Source organism: Podarcis cretensis (assembly GCF_951804945.1).
Source record: "Podarcis cretensis genome assembly, chromosome: 2".
NCBI lineage: Eukaryota > Metazoa > Chordata > Lepidosauria > Squamata > Lacertidae > Podarcis > Podarcis cretensis.
In genome coordinates, this window is record NC_137171.1 from 57,289,322 (window position 1) to 57,307,955 (window position 18,634).

At 38.8% G+C, this 18,634-nt stretch overlaps 1 protein-coding gene across 5 annotated transcripts in view; it reads left to right on the forward strand.

The window, feature by feature from the left end:
• RAPGEF6 (Rap guanine nucleotide exchange factor 6) overlaps window positions 1–18,634 on the forward strand; it is a 138,754-nt gene that overhangs the window by 33,221 nt on the left and 86,899 nt on the right. For all 5 annotated transcript variants that reach the window (XM_079968085.1, XM_079968089.1, XM_079968086.1 and 2 more), the window contains exons 5-6: window positions 5,649–5,718; window positions 11,631–11,774. In XM_079968085.1, coding sequence (XP_079824211.1) covers window positions 5,649–5,718; window positions 11,631–11,774 — 214 coding nt within the window. The remainder of the gene's footprint in view (window positions 1–5,648; window positions 5,719–11,630; window positions 11,775–18,634) is intronic.

Genomic DNA, 18,634 nt, shown 5'->3' on the forward strand with positions numbered 1-18,634 from the left:
TTCTTGTTTTTATCTGTTATTTAAAGCAAATTTAATGTTGTTTAATTGAAATAAATTACAGCTTTTATTATTTTGTTCCAGGCAACCGCTAAGTCAAAAGATAAAACTGTAGTTGTTAATAGAATTGCTGAGCATTACTCTGTGCTCATAGCTTAGAAGTCCGCAGAACTCCCAATCTGCTGTTTGAGACCTTCTAAGTTCAGAGATTGTGATGAAGCACAGACCAGTTTTTCCCTTTAAAAATGAGTCCTACAGACAAAAGTTTCGTTTTATATGCTGTACTGGTTTGAATTGTCCAGCCATGCCTTTGGATTCAGGTATCTTGTAGTATTTTAAGAGTCTAATATAATCCTTTTGTGCTGGTTGTGACAAGAAATATGCTTTTGAAAACCAATCTTGTCAAAAGAACTGAAGTGCTTTTGTTAATATTATTTATACTGCATAACAACTACAAAAAAATCGATTGGCTGTCTAAATCAAAACAAACAAAATTAAAAACATACAAACAACAAAAACTGCCATAAGATGAAATGCATCATTAAAACAGAATAATATAACATCAGGAATGAACAGAAAATCTAGACAAAATAAAAAAAAATCCTTCCAGTAGCACCTTAAAGACCAACTAAGTTTGTTATTGGTATGAGCTTTCGTGTGCATGCACACTTCTTCAGATACACAGAATCTGAAGAAGTGTGCATGCATACGAAAGCTCATACCAAGAACTAACTTAGTTGGTCTTTAAGGTGCTACTGGAAGGAATTTTTTTATTTTGTTTTGACTATGGCAGACCAACACGGCTACCTATCTGTAACTAGAAAATCTAGAGTTAAGAATTGATGAAACTAAAGCAGTTATGTTTAGCAATATTTTAAAGGCTGCTTCAGACTGTTCAGTCTCTGTAGAGCCTCACCACATGTTTGATGCTCCACACTCAACTTGTAGCTGCTTGACTTCATGGAGGCTCACTGAGAGTGGACTGCCTCAGCTAAGTTCCTTCCCTTGCCTCTTTTACCCTCTCATTGAGATACATTGCCATTTTTTGCCACCATTTACCGCACTTCCTAAGACTACCTTCCTGTGAAAGGTAGTTCAGGCACAGAAAGTTGCCTTATATTGTGAAGACAGGTGGAAATAATTTATTTTCTGCAGTCTCGTTTTGACCTCCTTGCCATCCAGTGGTCCTATTGACTCTCTTAGTTGATTTCCCAAACCTAGATCTACATGGAAATGTAGGGTGTGATCTACTAAGTGCTGATTTTATGGAACTTCCTTATGGACATTACTTGTAGATCTCCTATAGTTGTCACTTATGTGAAGCCTAAGCCTTTTGAAGGGGTAAATAATGGAATATGGAGGCTTTTGTCTTTTGCTTCTTGTGGGAACTGTAAAATGTTTGCGCTATAGATACTGCAGTTTTTCTTCAAGGTCATAAAAATTATAATAACTCTCAGGTATGAAACCTTTTCTGCAATCTAATAATGAAAAGCCTAAAAAAAGAGTGATTTCTTAAGATGTATGTAGCACCCCAGAGACTGGGGATAAGAAACAGATTTCCTCAAGCACAAGAAAAGGAACTTTTAAGTTGGCAGGGCATGGAGGGCAGCAGGGAAAGAAAAAATGTTTAAGCTTAACAAATATATCCTGCTTAGTGTGTCAGCATGCATGCAATATTTTTTCTTCCACATACATATGCGTGAGTATTTCTCTTGAAGTAGAAGAAAGGTTAAAGCGTCAGGGGAACAGAGCACAATAATGCACTGAAGCAAGAGCATGTACTAATTGAAAAAGCTTCTATGATAATAGAAAGCTTTGCTCATGTTAGTATAGTAACTTTTTGATTCCTTACCAGATTGCTCCCAATGATCATTTTTTTAACTGCAAACACCAGACTGAGCTGTAATACTCAAACAAGAAGGCACTGCTATTTTTTTTTTGAAGGTTGAAGTTGTTCAGTAGAGCTGAGTATGCTGTCTCTGGGTCAGTATTGTCTACACTGACTGACAGGGACCTTCAGTGGGTTCAGTTGAGGTTTTTGTCATCCATATTGCATTTAGATGATTTTTGGAGTATTTCCAATTAAATTAATGGACTCAAGTTACTTGTCCACTGATGTCATTGGGTCTACTCAGAGTATGACTATCCTTGAACATTCTATATGTACCAGCCCTTGTTGCAACACTTTTAATGCAAACCCCTCACAAGTAGATGATAAAATGTTTTAATAACCGTTAATGTGGTATATATTACTATTTCTGATAATTTCAGAAAATATGCTTCTAGAATAAATATCCTATGATTTGATTCATTAATTCTGTACATCGTCCAATTTGAAACATATTTATTGTTTAGTCCAGTATGATACAAAGCTTTAACAAGGCTGCCTTTTCAGTGGTAGCCCCTGAGCTATGGCACTCCCCCCCCCCCGCAATATTATATACGTTTTAACAGCAAGTCAAGACTCTTTGCACTGGTTTTTGGTGAGATGGGGCATTTTTACTTATCCCACTTGTTGCTGCTTATGTGTGCTGCTGCTTTGCTATATTTTACTGTGGGTTTTAAGTATTGCATTTTATACACTGCAAAATTTTTGCAAACCTGAATTGTTCAGTAGAAGCTTGTTAATGGAAGGTTTGCAATACATGTTTCGTTAGAAGTAAGTTTCAGAGTTCAGAGTAGCTTGATCCCAAGAATTGCCAGGTGGGGGATGCTGAACTTTTTCCGTTCCTGCCTGCTCCGTTCTGTAACCCTTGCCTTGGCAACAAGAGTAGTGTATGGTACAGTATAACCTGGGTACTGCCTACTTGCCTCTGTAATGCACATCCTTGCCACCCAAGCTGGTTTTCTACTTCTATCTCCTAGCCAGACGCCAACATGAGAAGAAATCTGGAAAAACTGGGTGAAGTTATCCTTCTGCAGAGATTAATTTGTGTTTGTAAAAAGGATTAAGTACACTGCTGCCCCTGCATATGAGTAATCCAGAAGGCATTGAGTTTTGCTTGTATAAAATGTAGTTCTGTGTCCTTTCACCATTTCAACTTTTGGAGATCCCCACTCTGACCTGCTTATTTCAATATAAATCTCACTTCCTGTGCTTTATTACAAAGAGGTGCATTTAGTCATATTTATAAGTTTCGTGCAGTTAACACATTTGAGGGCTCTGTGTTCTGTGACAGATTGTTAAAAAGAGATTTGACAGTTCTAATTACAATGCTCCTGCCTCCTACTGATCATGATCATAATTCTTTATCACTATGACTCTTAGTATTAAAACTTATCATTTTGAAAGAACTAAGGCATTCTTAGAATAACTTCAGGAAACATCTGTTCTTGATGAATCACATCTGTATTTTCTGGCAATTTTTTTAAATAAAAAATTATTCTGGAGTTTAAACTGTTTCCCTGCATGGAGACTTGATCACACCCATTTTCATACTATCTGAGTATATATGTTGTGTGTTGGCTACACAACACTATTTTAAAGAAAAAAGGCCTGAATAAGAGATCTTAGTTGAACTTGAAATATTTAGGAACTAATAAGATTTTCTTAATAACTCACAAAGTTCTGTAATACGCATAATAATCAAACAATTATGCATTCTCAATACCCTGATATTGAAATGTCAAATGATTAATTGGGTATTTTCAGTTAAATAAATAATGAAAATTTCAAGAAAAGGAAGGGAATTACGACAAACAAAATATTTAAATCTTCGCTGTTTAACTTAGGTCTTTGACGCTTACCTGGTTTCCTTGTGCTGTATTTCACACATTTTTGGAGATGCGGTTAAATGTTTGCTCTCAATTTCATCATCAATAAGGAGACCAAATCTAGTTCCATGTGATTCAAGTGATCACACAGAGCAAGCTGTTGATTGTGGTATGTTGATTATTGTAGATGAAAGCCAGTTTGACAAATCCATGCAAATAATTACTTGTGTTTTATGAGAAGAAAATAAACACTGTATCAGCAGGGATCATAAAGAGAAACATAATATGCCAGGAAACCTTCACACATTCAAATGTAGCTTTAAGTCTTTCACACCTCCCTCAGCTGGGGGATAACTAACAAAATTTCCTAAGGACACTTCTGTTTTTTCTGTCCAACTAGAGAATTTCCCCTTGCTCTAAGATGTTCTGCTGTGTTTAGTAGTGACCACAGTGTTTATCATACCATATAGGCAGTTATTCCAGTTCTTTGGCTCCTTGCATGCACTGGAGCTGTACTCCATAAACAGCTTGTTGTTGTTGTTGTTGTTGTTGTTGTTGTTGTTGTTGTTGTTGTTGTTGTTGTTGTTGTTATCACAGTCGTGTCGTGTCTTGTGTGGGTGTTAGGTTCTAGTGGTGGTGATAATGGGGAGCGGTTAGTGCATAAAGCCAAAATTGTGTCAAAAACCACTCCAAGGAACAGCTACTGTGCGAACAATCTTACTTTTTGGCACAAGAGTTTCCCAGAACAGTAAGCAAGGCAGAGAGCTAAAAAGTGTTTTCCGTTGCAGGAAAACCTGGTGTGCAAAGAACTGTTTAGCTCTCTGCCTTGCGTTTGTGTGATATCAGCTGGTTTGCCACCAAGTGCAGAAAGCTGTGTTAAGTTAAATGCGCAGCAGCTGCGATCCTACTGTGTTTCCATGTACAGTGGTACCTCGGGTTAAATGCGCAGCAGCTGCGATCCTACAAGTTAAATGCGCAGCAGCTGCGATCCAACTGTGTTTCCATGTACAGTGGTACCTTGGGTTAAGTACTTAATTTGTTCCGGAGGTCCGTTCTTAACCTGTGACTGTTCTTAACCCAAAGCACCACTTTAGCTAATGGGGCCCCCTCTGCTGCTGCGCTGCTGGAGTATGATTTCTGTTCTTATCCTGAAGCAAAGTTCTTAACCCGAGGTACTATTTCTGGGTTAGCGGAGTCTGTAACCTGAAGCGTATGTAACCTGAAGTATATGTAACCTGAGGTACCATTGTATGGACCACTTGATAGCTTTAGATCTTGAAGTGGGTTACAGTAGCTACACTTGCATAATATATACCCACAATAAGAGCAATAAAAACAATGTAAAATTATTTACATTAAAAATACATGAACAGTATCCATAATAACCATATCAGGAAAGTCTCAAAGCATTACAAGGCAGAAAAATGTAGACTCCCTGACCAACGTAAAACACACTGTTCATGTAGCCACTCATCCAACCACACTCTCACTATCTGTTCCCATAACCACTATGATCATTCACTCCTTCATATGGTACCTCTAGCAAGCAGCCACTCATGGGCAAGCCACTCACTCTCAACATAATTACAACCCACATACCAAGGATTGCTGCCAAGCATATACATATAAGAGTGTCTTTCCATCACTGAAGAACTAATGGACTTATGCCCCACAGAATCATCAATACTCTTCTCACATCTTTCACTTGGGAGTGGCTCAGTTCTATGCCACAACAATCTCTAATGGTTGAACAAGCTGCATAATGTGATGGTGCATCAAAAACACACATTGTCCCTTTAATACAATGAAATACAATCAAAGATACTGTTTCACAGTGTGCTGTTACTAGTATTCCTATAATTCATCCCTACTCTGTTTGATTTTGTGGTTTACTATTAATGTGTAATAATACTTTCCTTCTTCTTTTTTCTTCTCAGCTTTGGCAAGCAGTCTGGAGGAAAACGAGGTTGCGAGTGTATTGTATTGGAGCCTTCTGAAATGATTGTGGTAAGGATAGACTTTTAAAAACCAGTGTGCATGGTCCCCCTTGAAATAGTCATGTTCACTTTGGCTGCAGTTCTAGAGAATTCTATCACAAATCTTATCATGGCTACCATCAATGAGTGGTGTGCTAGTGCATATTGCTGAAGCACTCCTGTCTTGCTCTGCATTTTCCGGAAACAGGCGCAACAAACCCGGAAACAGGAGCAACAAACCCATGAGTCTTGACTTACTCTGTGGGGTGTTCCTCTCCTATGGTAATAAACCAAGGTTTGTTCTTGGCTTACTGGTGGCAGCTTGTTTGGCAGAAACAAACTAGGAGTGCTAGTTTGTTGCTGCCAGCACCAAGAAGGAGAAAGTGAAATGGGAGTAATTTAATAGTGTGCACTTAGCACACTGCTCATTCATGGTAACCCAAGATTTATGGCTTACTGTGACGTATGAACAGAGTGACTGTTATCTTTTTAATGAATGCTTCCCTATCATTATGGATACCATGCTCAATATGACTCAGCTAAAGTGTTTGTGTGTTTGCTGGAATATGGCACTACTGGCCCACAATCCTGTTATGTTCTACAGGTATTCTGATATCTTTTCTCTTTTCTCTAAACTATGGGTAGGCAAACTAAGGCCCAGGGGCCGGATCAGGCCCAATCGCTTTCTGAATCCGGCCCGCGGACAGTTCGGGAATCAGCATGTTTTTTCATTAGAATGTGTCCTTTTATTTAAAATGCATCTCTGGGTTATTTGTGGGGCCTGCCTGGTGTTTTTACATGAATAGAATGTATGCTTTTATTTAAAATGCATCTCTGGGTTATTTGTGGGGCCATAGGAATTCAATCCCCCCCCATATAGTCCGGCCCCCCACAAGGTCTGAGGGACAGTGGACTGGCCCCCGGCTGAAAAAGTTTGCTGACCCCTGCAAGTATAAACAGATAGCTAATGTTCCTCTGCTTTATCTAACTTCCGATGTTATTTAATTTTATTCTGTTTTTGTTATTCATTAGTACATGTATGTCAGCCGCCCCCAAACTGATGCCCTCCAACCAGAGTCAGCATGGTCAGTGGTGAGAGATGACCTCAAGGTCAAGGGTACCAGGCTGGTGGAGGCTGACACACCTAGCACTTCATAACTTCTATTTGCTTTGGAACTTGTAAAATGTCATATATCTTTGTGTAGGCTGAGAGATGTGTGTGCGCATATATGCATGTGTACACTTAACTTGGGAATTGAAGCAAGACATCTTGACCACTTTGAAATATTTAAAAAGATACTGAAATGGAATTCTACAGCACATTCACTGAGTGTGGGCAGGAACTTCCCATCTGCAGTACTATATAGAAAAATGGATTAAGCTGCTAAACTGTAAGAGCAGTTCAGAAATAAAATACCCTCCTTTCTCTGGATCTTAATCTCTATCTTATAAAGAGCTTTGCTTAAAAAAAAAAGCCTTTCATTTTTAAAAACCTAAGATATGGCTTATGAAACCTGAGCTTTTGAAGTTGTTTTAATGCTTACTGCCCAGTGCTGAAGCTTTGATATATACCTATGACCTATTATTTTCTTTTTTTTGGCCTCCTTTTGTGTGTTGCCAGAAAGTTTAGGTTAAAGCTGGATCATGTAAGATGTTACTGAAAATATCAACCGCCTTATTTTTTCTGCGGCTGTATTGTTAGCGACATTTACATGGAATATTGCCTTTGTATGGGTCACTTTAAGCCATTGCTTCCTTGAACTCAAATCTGTTACAGCAGTCACCATATTTTTTTGGTCATTTGTGGGGTTTTTTGGTATTACTCTTTGATCCAGCCTTTTGATTCTTGGATATATTTCTTGTCTACATCTGTAACGGAGAGGAATGAGCCCATAAATTTTGATGTTCTCTCTTGGAAATGTGCTCCTTTCTGTTCTGAAAGTAATTGTGCACAGTGGGAAGATAGGATGCATTTCTTATATTGGGTTTTTATTTCTATCACTTTTTAATACCGACATATTAAAAGTCATGGTGGCTTTCCTTTGGCAACCTGGCGTTCTGATTACTCCTCACAGATGGCTTCTGCTATCGTCATACGCAAACACTTTGTTTCTTTTGGGGAGCAACTTGTAGTTGCTCTGTTTGCAGCACTGAAGGATGCAAAATGCAGACTGCTATCCTCCTGACCCCCCAGCCCTCAGAAGGCAGGGAAAGTAGCACAGAAGGTTACCCTAACGGTTGTGCTCAGGGAACAGTATTAATGTCTTGGTTTAATTGATTGTATTGCAAGCCACTCTGAGAGCCTTTTTTGTCTGAAGTATGGGGTAAAAGGTAAAGGTAAAGGGACCCCTGACCATTAGGTCCAATTGTGACCGACTCCGGGGTTGCGGCGCTCATCTCGCTTTATTGGCCGAGGGAGCTGGCATACAGCTTCCGGGTCATGTGGCCAGCATGACTAAGCTGCTTCTGGCGAACCAGAGCAGTGCACGGAAACACCGTTTACCTTCCCGCTGGAGTGGTACCTATTTATCTACTTGCACTTTGACATGCTTTCGAACTGCTATGTTGGCAGGAGCAGGGACCGAACAACGGGAGCTCACCCTGTCGCGGGGATTCGAACCGCCGACCTTCTGATCGGCAAGTCCTAGGCTCTGTGGTCTAACCCACAGCACCACTCGCGTCCCTATGGGGTACAAATGCACTAAATAAATAAAATATTTCTTTTGCTCTCTGTATGCATTCTGGCCTTAAAAGTAAGAGGAATGGAAAGTAATACTGGGTGACACATTGGGCTCACTACTGTCCTATCAGACTGAATGCATGGCTCTTTCAGACTTTGATTCAAGCAGGGTGGGGTTGGAGAGGGGAACTTTTTTCTCTCAAGGACTGGATTTAAGGTGGGTGGGTTTCATGCCAGTGGTGGGCAGGGCCCAAGCCAAGTTGTTTTCTTTTCTCCCTGCCACCTCTTCCCTCCTTTTTTTTACTTGCTTATCACCTGCATGAAATTAGACCTAGCACCACAGGTTGCCCACCCTTGGCTTAAACAGTGGAGCTTTGCCATCTAGGCTTACAACTTTGCATAGCACATTTTGCCACCTGGATGCCTATTGAGGCAACTAGTGCAATTGAATACAATGGTACCTCGGGTTAAGTACTTAATTCGTTCCGGAGGTCTGTTCTTAACCTGAAACTGTTCTTAACCTGAAGCACCACTTTAGCTAATGGGGCCTCCTGCTGCCACTGCGCCACCGCTGCATGATTTCTGTTCTCATCCTGAAGCAAAGTTCTTAACCCAAGGTAATATTTCTGGGTTAGCGGAGTCTGTAACCTGAAGTGTATGTAACCCGAGGTACCACTGTACATATATCCTTGAATTTGGTTGCCATTGCTAATGGCCCATTTTTATAATTATTGCGGCTACTGCTATGTCCTTTGCTGTCTTTGTTTTTAGAAATGTTATACCGTTACTTTATTCTGCTGTATGATTTCAGCTTTCTTGTATGGAATGTTTTATTGGTTAGTTTTTGTTAAATTTGTAAGTTACTCTGCCTAAGAAGCATTGGAAATCTACAGTGCCCAAGAAGCATTGTAGTATAGAAAGCAAGAGAAATTGTCAACAAAAGCTGTTTCTTATAGAGATTTCTCAGTTCCTTTGACTGTATTTTTCAACTGCATAGTACTGGCAATATCTGAAGGAAGCAGGTGGGCGTAGTTACTATAGTTCCTGCCAGCAGTTCATTGTATTTGCCTTTCTGGTAACAAACATACTTAACCTTTTGCTTTCATAGTATTCAGCCTATGTTGTGTATAAAAAAAACCTTGTTTCAACTGGAAAACTGCTTTGCATAGGTCCATAATTTCCTAAAAAACTATGATATATTTCCACTTGTGAACAGAATAATAGTGCTTGATTGTGAAGGTACTGAGGGTCCACAGTTCTCACTGAAAAACCTATGAACTTAATATATTTTAGTCTTTCAAAGGGTTTGGGCTACATGGCAATGACCTTTCCTATTCAGATAGTAAAGTACTAGAAGTGGTTTTGGGGATTCTAGATTTGGTGAACTACAGAGTGAGCTTGGAGAAAATGTTTTGATATATTGGTGGTTGCCAAGTTTTTTGGCTGTCAGGGACATATGCAAATCAGAGACGCTGTCTTGGGCATCCCTGCCCCCAAATAACCTACCATACACCACAGCCTATTATTTTAGCTACAATAGAATTCTTCTCTCAAGCTTATTTTCAGCAGGGGATTAAGAACCTGCAGGTGCCAGGGAAGGCCTCTGTGGCACCTATACTATATACAAATAATGAACTCATTTCACAAGTGCCAGTCTGTGCCTTATATCGCATCATAAGCACAAAAAAGGGACATACTAGCAGCCTTGAAGAATAATAGACTTGAAAAAGTGTGTGTGTGTTGTAATGTGTATTGTGTATGATCCATGAAGTGTAGTAACCTGTACTTTGTAATCTCTTACATGCTTTTTAAAAAACTTTGTACTCAGTCGTCACTACCTGAACAGCTTCTGGCATGAGATAATGACATCATCATACTGTGCAAAATCACAGCTAAAGTATTTGTAAATATGAAGACAGTCAAGTGCCTTTGCTTGCTGGGTGCACAAATGGCTGAAAAAGATAAGAATCAGAAGAAAACAAATAAGAATCATGTCAGTGACTAGGAATGAATATAATTTTTGTAATCATTTTCTACATTCCATGTAGAAATATTCTCATAACTGCATAAACACATCTAAAACAATAATTTTATTATTTATACCCCACCCATCTGGCTGGGTTTCCCTAGCCACTCTGGGCGGCTACATTTCTTCAGATATATTGTTCCTCAAATAACTATTATAAATATTTTTTGGTACAGCCTACCCATACTTTAAGGTCCATTGATTTCAATGAGAGAAGTTTAAGTAGCTGCTTTAATCTTCTTTTAAATCCATTGGAATTTAATGTGCACAACCTTGATAGGCTTCCACCCTTTCTGAATGATCTAATTCTTTCAAATATTGATACCTGTATGAGTTGTGTGTTTTTCAGTGCAGTGGATCACTTGCGTTGGTAGACAAGGATAGTAAGACCTTTTTCCAGTTTGAAAATGAACCTTCTATAAGTGTTTTAAGTGCAAATGTTCCTCGCTAATTTCTCAGTTCTTTTTACATCCCAGCCAGTTGCAGTGATAAACCAATTTCTTCCCATGGTACACACTTACATATAATATACAGTTGAAATCCTGAATAGACACTGTTGCCACTTGTTTCTTGTATATATGTGTCTGTCTGTGTTGTTTCCTGCTGAGATTTCAAAAGGAAATGTGAAGACAGGACTTGCTTTTTATAGAATAAATGATCATGAAGGGCAGTAAGCTTTCAGCCTGAACTATGTAATATGGTTCAAAATGTTGTTTCAAAAAGTTAGCCTTGTCACATTATAGCTGCAGCTAAGGTTTTAACAATCTGATCTACGGAGCATCAGGACTTTTTTTTTTTTAAAGTGTTTTGCTGCATGTTTTTGAGGTATTGGAACATTGGTGAGTGGAAGAGAGCAAATTGTGTATGTTGAGGTTGTAGTTTAATATGTTAACTATCAAACTGACAACTTTTACCCTGTGACTATGCCACTGTTTTAATTTTAAACCGTCTGAGTTCAATGAATAGTTTTTTTATTGCTGGTAAGGTAGTCTTGCTTAGTTGGGGGGGGGAGCTCTTTCCGGGAAGGAAATTGTGGCCTTCCAACTCATTGTAATAACACTGTTGAAGACGTGTAGCTCTAGTTTCAGGATCTTGCAATAGGCTGCCTTCAGATAAACTTCCCCAGACGTTACTAGCTCACGTAGAGCTTTTTCTCATGAGTTTTTTAAGATTACACAGACTTTCAATGATATGGAAGAATTGGATGTTTAATCAGGATCCTGAACATGTGTTCCAGGTGGATAACTCGAAAGAGAATGAAGACAACATCCTGCAAAGGGAAGTGCCCCTCCGACAATCTCGACGAAGGTTTAGGAAGATTAACCAGAGGGGAGAACGTCAGACCATCACAGATAACGTGGATGTTAGCAGCTATCTTTCGGTGAGTGTACTTATTTCCATGTTCCAACCTGTTTGGCTGAGGCTTGCTCTTTCTGTGGGAAATATTGATGAAGTCAGAGATGAAGAAGTGGATAAAATTTACAAAGGTGATTTTGTTGGACTTAGAGTTGTAGATGGCTATTTAGGAGTTGACTGTAATGCAGTTGTAGCCTTTTAAGGATTGTGTTAATGTACTATCCGTTGGTGAAGACTACTCCAGACCACATCACTCTGTGGTCGCATTTGGTAAGTTTAGACTGAGACCGATCAACTGGAGTTGTGTTCAGATGCATTTTCTGGTAGCCCAGCTGCTACCAAAACTCCAGATATTTAGTATGATTAATTATTTGTTGGACTCTATTATGCATCATCTCAGTTTTTTCTAGGTTTTTAGCAATCTCCATTACAAAAGGTTTAGGGCTGCTAACCAAAGCACACACATGCACAAACTTTGATTGAAAGTATAATTTGATTAGGTTCTCATCCACTTTTTGTCAGCCTAACTCTGAATACCAAAAGATTGATCACAGACAACTGTTCAGAAAGTTTAAGCTTCAATTTTGGATTTATTTATTTTTTAAAAGAAGACATGGACATATTTGCATCCTCTTCCCTATTTTGTTCAGGCTGTAAATGAAGGGGATCTGTAGGAAACAAGCCTCAGGCTGCTGCTTGGTGTGCCTATAGGGTAGAATCAGCCCAAATCAGGAAGAGCTGTCTTGTGCGAGTGGATGCCTCCCTTGGGGAATTCCTTGCCTCACACTGTAGCTTCACTGTTACAGAGCAATCCTAAACTCTTGACAGTGTTTTGGGGCTGAGTACAGGACAGAGAAGGGAGAGAACAATATTGGTTGATACCATTTGCTTGAAACCGCAGGAGGGGAGAGTTCTCCTGACCAAGGGACCTGCTTGCAAGCTTACCACAGGCATTTGGTTGGCCACTGTGAGAACAGGATGCTGGATTTAGATGGTCCATTTGCCTGATCCAGCAGGCTCTTCTTATATTCATGTGCTGTGTTCTGCTCAGAGAACCATGGGAAAAAAGCATGCTCACACACATTAATTGATCCCACCTTTAGGCAGAGTTTTATCTTTGTTACAGTTTTGATAACGGTAAGATCAAAAATGTTCTCTGAGTGCAATCCTATTCTTTCTGGGAGTAAGTTCCATGGAACTCTTTTGAGTAGACATATAGAGATTTACTCCATACTTGCATGCTGACATAAAATTATTTGATATCAGTGGTAAAAATTATTACAATAAGTAATTGTAATTATTAAAGTAAGTAACTCAGATGGTAACATAATAAATTGTGACTGGTAGGGAGAATTTGTTGCTTGTTTTGAGAGTTCTAGGGCAAGACTCTTTTGTTTAAAATGTATAATCCTTGAAAAAGATTGGTGTAGTGAATACAGTACTGTGGTAATTTTAAATGAATTGAAGTGCATATTTCAGGCATATTTTCACTGAAAAAGGAAAAAAAAAGGTTTTCATATTTGCCTTTAATATAAAATATATAGTAATTAACTTCAGAATATTGGCCGTATGCTCTTGTACAAGAGTTACTGTAAAAGCAGGAAAAGATGGTAATTGTGATACTAATTAGGAATTGTCTGTGATACTTGGATTATTTTTGATAGTGAATGTATGAATATCCTTAAATACATCCTTCAATCAGATTGACATGTTCTTGTACTTGGGATGTATTTAATGTTTACAGGCTGTGTATTCATTTTCCCAATATGTAAAGTAATAGCTGTTTCAGATCATTTCCCTCTTTTATTTATCAGTCAGTTTTGTACTGTATCTTTCTATCTAGGGGCACAGGATAATTTACCTGTTTGTTTAAAAAAATGTCAGCATAAGAAGTCAGTGAAGCATAAGGCTATGGGAATTTGAAATTTGGATTAATGTAATCAAGGCAGAAAGATGAGATTTCCCTTTTTGCAGTAATTGAGGGAATCTTGCAGTTTTGGTCAAGTTGAGGCTCTTCTGTATATTCCACCTGAGACTATTCCATTTTATGTTGGGCAGTTATTTAGCCCAGTGGTGATGGGGAAGGATTCCCCCTTCCCGGTAAATAGCTCCCCACTGTTGCAGACATCTGAGAGAACAACCAGCAGATGATTCTTTTCCTGTTACTAAGGAACTAACTCTAGTTTTGTGTGGGATGCATTTATCCAGGATGTGAATTTTTCTTTTATTAATTTAAAATTGATTTAGCAAGGACTTGCCATTGGAAAATGCTAATCATTCCATAACAAGGACTTATCTGGTTTCAGTTCCCATATTAAATACATTGCAAATTGTCCTGCTGGGAAGCCAGCAAGATGTCCTTTATGCTCAAGTACTGTTTAGACCAGTAGCTTTTATATACCAGAATTTTAATTTCTCGTAAGTTTACTTTCATCTTTTTAATGCATTCATCTCCTGTTAAATTGATACATTATTGTGAGCTTCATCCAACCCTAACAAAAGATACCCAAGAATAGGATAGGGAATCTCAGACTTAGGGTATAATGGCTGGCCCTCAAGCACCAGTCACTGCAATTTTTAGTCTTACGTCTCCCATTGACCCCACTCCTCAAATGGTTTGACTTGGCTGGAATGGTACTGTGAAAAAGCCTCTTACTTGCCTAGATGGTTTCTCTTGCTGAAAGGCAGCCTACAATGCAAAACATATTTTGCCTCTGGTTGCACCCACTAGTTGAAAGGTTCCCCATGAGGGAATGCAGACCCAATGAAAAAAAAAAAGGTTTTCCCCACTCCTACTGTGAACCATACCTTCAAGTAGTTTGTTATGATATCTTGAAATACTGTAGTAATTCAGTAACTGCTCTCTGATTTTCCCATCCCTGAAGTTTCGGACAGTTTGTTTCAATCTGCCTAGAATGTCTTGCTCTCAGTTTAACCGCTTGAAAAGAGCTGGTATCTCACTTCTCATCTGTGTGAGATGAAGACTTGGGTAAAGTAAAATAGCTCTTCGTCTCCTTTTTTAAAAAACAACATTTGCTAGCTCTCCAAAGTCCCTTTCATCCATCTTACTCTTCGTTATCTGATGTTCTTTGCTCATGAATGTACCTGGGCTCAAACATGTAATCAGAACGGACTTCAGTGGATACTGGTTAGTTCAGCAGTCTATCTTCTGTTCTTGTTTTGTTTTTTGGTAGGGGAGCTAAGCAAATATGTCTGACAGTTGTTTGGTCTCTTATTTTGTGGTTTGTATTAATGCTTCAGTCAGATGATTGTTAACCTTGTTAGCAGAAAGAAGCTGTGACTGTGGTGAATTAATTTCCTGAACAGTCTAGATACAGTAGTAAGCTACTTCTGTATGCCATCTATGAACATGTAATTTACTGCTTCATTTGCTACCTTGGTACTTGCAGGAAAAAGATGTTTGTCTGGAGCTTATACAGAGAATTGCAATGTATTGTACAGGAATGCTGCAAAATTCTGTGATGGGGTGTTTTTTTTTGGTGGGGGAATTCCTTGAACTTTAGTCAGGCTCATTTAGCAAGATGTGTGGAAGACTGATAGTCATATCTGTCATAGAGTGCTGTTAAGCGATGTTGTCAACTGTTACAGGAAGCTGCTTCTCTGGCTGAAGGCCTGGTTAGTAACTCAAAGGGAGCATAACAGGCTTAAGATGGCATCCAAAAGAACAGCATGAAGAACCAGGCAAACTAAACTCCCTGGTGAGGTGACAAGGAATTGTCCCTTCTGATTTCTTGTTCTAGTTTTATATCTAAAGGAAGCATGCATCATCAAATTATTTTGATGCAGCTTTGATTTATTATGACCTAAGGCTTTCATTTCTGTCTCTAAAGTATCATAGTGCACACCTTTTCCTCTTAGAAACTAACATGATATTTTCAATTTTAAAATGTGGCTAATGTTACTCAATGTATATTCTTAATTTAGTGGGCCACTTGGCATGAAATGCTAAGCTAGACTATAGCTTAGCATGATCAAACACATGTGGGTTTCTGGAGAGAAGATTGTTGTGTTGCTGCTGCTGTGCTCCTTATTGTTTAGCTCAGTGTTGTCTCTGAACACAGCCTTGTGATTTGTCTTCCCCGGCTCTTGGTTTCAGCTCATAGAATGAGACAAACCATGATCTGAGCTCTGACTAACACTAAGTCAAACCATGGCTTAGCCCAGGTAGTGTAATGGCAACAGTACTAAGGGAGTTATGCAGTGGCTGAAATTTTAAATGATTGTTCTGTTGTATATAGTGAACAAAACACTGAACTTTGGGGTATTATGCATATATTTATTGGCTTATCTAAAAATTTGAAAAATATAGCAACTAAGTTTCTCCCAGGAAGAATGTCAGTATATTACACTTTGTACTGTTCTAACCAGTGCAGTTGAACTTTTAATGGTAATTTAGAAAATGTAGGAATGTAGAAAATGGCCCAGTTCTCATGAATATATGGGTTCCTGAAGAGACTATCTCTGTGTTGTCAATGCTAGTTGGGCTTCGTAGAGCATTACTAGTGATGCTGTAATAAATATATTAAATAATTAAAATGTCCTGTGAGACTCTGGATGTGCTTCCTTCCAGTCAGCCTCCTACAAGGGCATCCGATTCTACTGTGTCTTTTCATTTAGGAGTGACTGATCTCCCATGACACAGAAGTGTCAGAATTCTGTGGCCTCAGAGAAGGTCATCTGCTGCATCTGGGCATAAGTGTTAGAGTGAAATGCTTCTTAATTTTTAATTTAGAAAAAGTATGTGGCTTGGTTATTGGAGACATTGTAAGAGAATGTTAGAATAGGCAAATTATGGCCCGTCTTTTAAAAAAGTATTAAACAGATACTGTTGGAGCCCATCCATTCTATTAAGTGGCTGTGTCTAGTTTTTGCCATCTCTTTTGTTGTTTAGTCTCTACACACTGCTTACATTACTTGTGGAGAAAGGAAGATGGAAGGACCAGTCCATGATTGTCTGCTCCTGAAATGTGATCAATAGTTGCAAATCATTCAACTTCTTAAGAGCAAGCATGCCAGGACTGCATATTGAGTGCAGAGTATTGCTTCTATAACTAATTGGAACAAAAGATTTATTTGATTCCGGCCAAAGTATGTATCACAATTGGAATGCAGCCAGAATTCTTGGCTTAATGTTCATCCATTCTCAGCACAGAAAGAGTTAGCAATATATTTGCTTTTAAAATTATCTTCTTTGGTGATTGTCTTCACAAGCATCCTAATGCTTATAGCCATTTCGTTATCTATTTTGAAAATATTTGTATTAGAAGTTTATATTGTTAACCCTTGACTTTGGGAACACTGTGGCGTTCAATTGCTTTGTAACCCTTATTCAAATGCCGTTGGATCCAAGGTTCCATGAGCATGAGCGGAATATATTGCCATCTGTATATGGTATATGCAAATTTCCCTTTTGGCTGCATTTTTAGACTTAAAATTTCAGAGGGCAAGTGCAATTTGTAGGAAGAAATGCTCATTTATTGTATGACCATTTTGTGCATCCAGCTGCTCCTGGAAACCAGCAGGTTTGTAGCTCTCATAAGTGTTGAGATGAGCCTATAAGAATGGAGTCAATGGAAATTGTGGCTGGACAGGTAAAGATGCAGGTACTGGCTGATGGATGTCAGCGTCATGGCTTTGATTGTATGAGACCCCTGATTAAGAGCCTTGATGTAAGAATCTGCTCTTGGCATCACTGTTCAGGTGCCAGGAGCAGGGCTGAACAACTGAAAAAGTGATTCCTAGGTTATTACATAAGGTCCAGGAAGCCAGGTGCTAGTTGTCTCTTGATCTATTTTTCTCAGATTGTCTTCTATCATGTGTTTCCACTGGGCAGTGTTTTTAAATTAACAGTACTTGTATCAACTTACAATCATATATTGGTTTAATAAGTTGAGATAGGAACAAGTGTTTCGACCATGTGTGCAGCCCCTTTGCTGGCAAAAGCAAACATGCTAGGGCATCTTCCAATACACTGTCTTCTTCTGAACTGGGAAATTCTGGTTAGCAGCTTTGGAAAAACCAGGATACAGTATATAAATCAGCTTCAAACAATGGCTTAGCAGCTTCAGAACATGCATGAATATTAACTGTGCTTTCCTGGTTGGGACAAACTGGGAAAGTAATGTTAATAGAAGACTTCCTTGTTTGCTTGCACAAAGGAAAGCATGCGAGGGTTTTGTTCACACCCAACATCTCCATTCATTTTTGCTTATGAACATGACTGCTGTGAAGTTCCACCAACTGAAATGCTCTTGCCTTAGGTGTTTGAAATTGTATGCTGATTGGTTCACTTACTTGAGCCATCTCTAAAATGATTTACTGAATAATTTTATCTAGGCACTTTTGGTGTAATTTATTCCTGAACCTTTTAAAGAGGTTTATCACAGGCATGAAATTCAACACAGATTTCTTCATGTTAGGAAAAGCTTCCTCTACTGAATTTGTGTCATGAAAGTCTTTCCGACTCCATAAGATCCACTTTTACAAGACAGGCCAGGAAAGCTTTTTGTTCCCTATATAGAATATAGAAACTGTCATTCAGAGATATATCACACAGATGAAACAGAATAGTTTGCCTCAAATAAACACATCTCAGTTTAACTAGCAGAGATGTAAATGGACCTTTTGCCCACACATGTGAGCTGTTATTAAAGCAGGAAATCTCTAATAAACCATAGTCTTCTGTTTCATCCAAACTGGGAATCCATGGTTATTGGCAATGGAAAAAGTCAGAATCTTAAACCATCTTCAAACTGTAGCTTAAGATCCTGACTTGTATGCAACCTGGTAACCATAGTTTTCTGGTTCTGATGAAATGGAAAACTGTGATTAATTGGAGACTGTCTGGTTTAATCACTGCTTGTA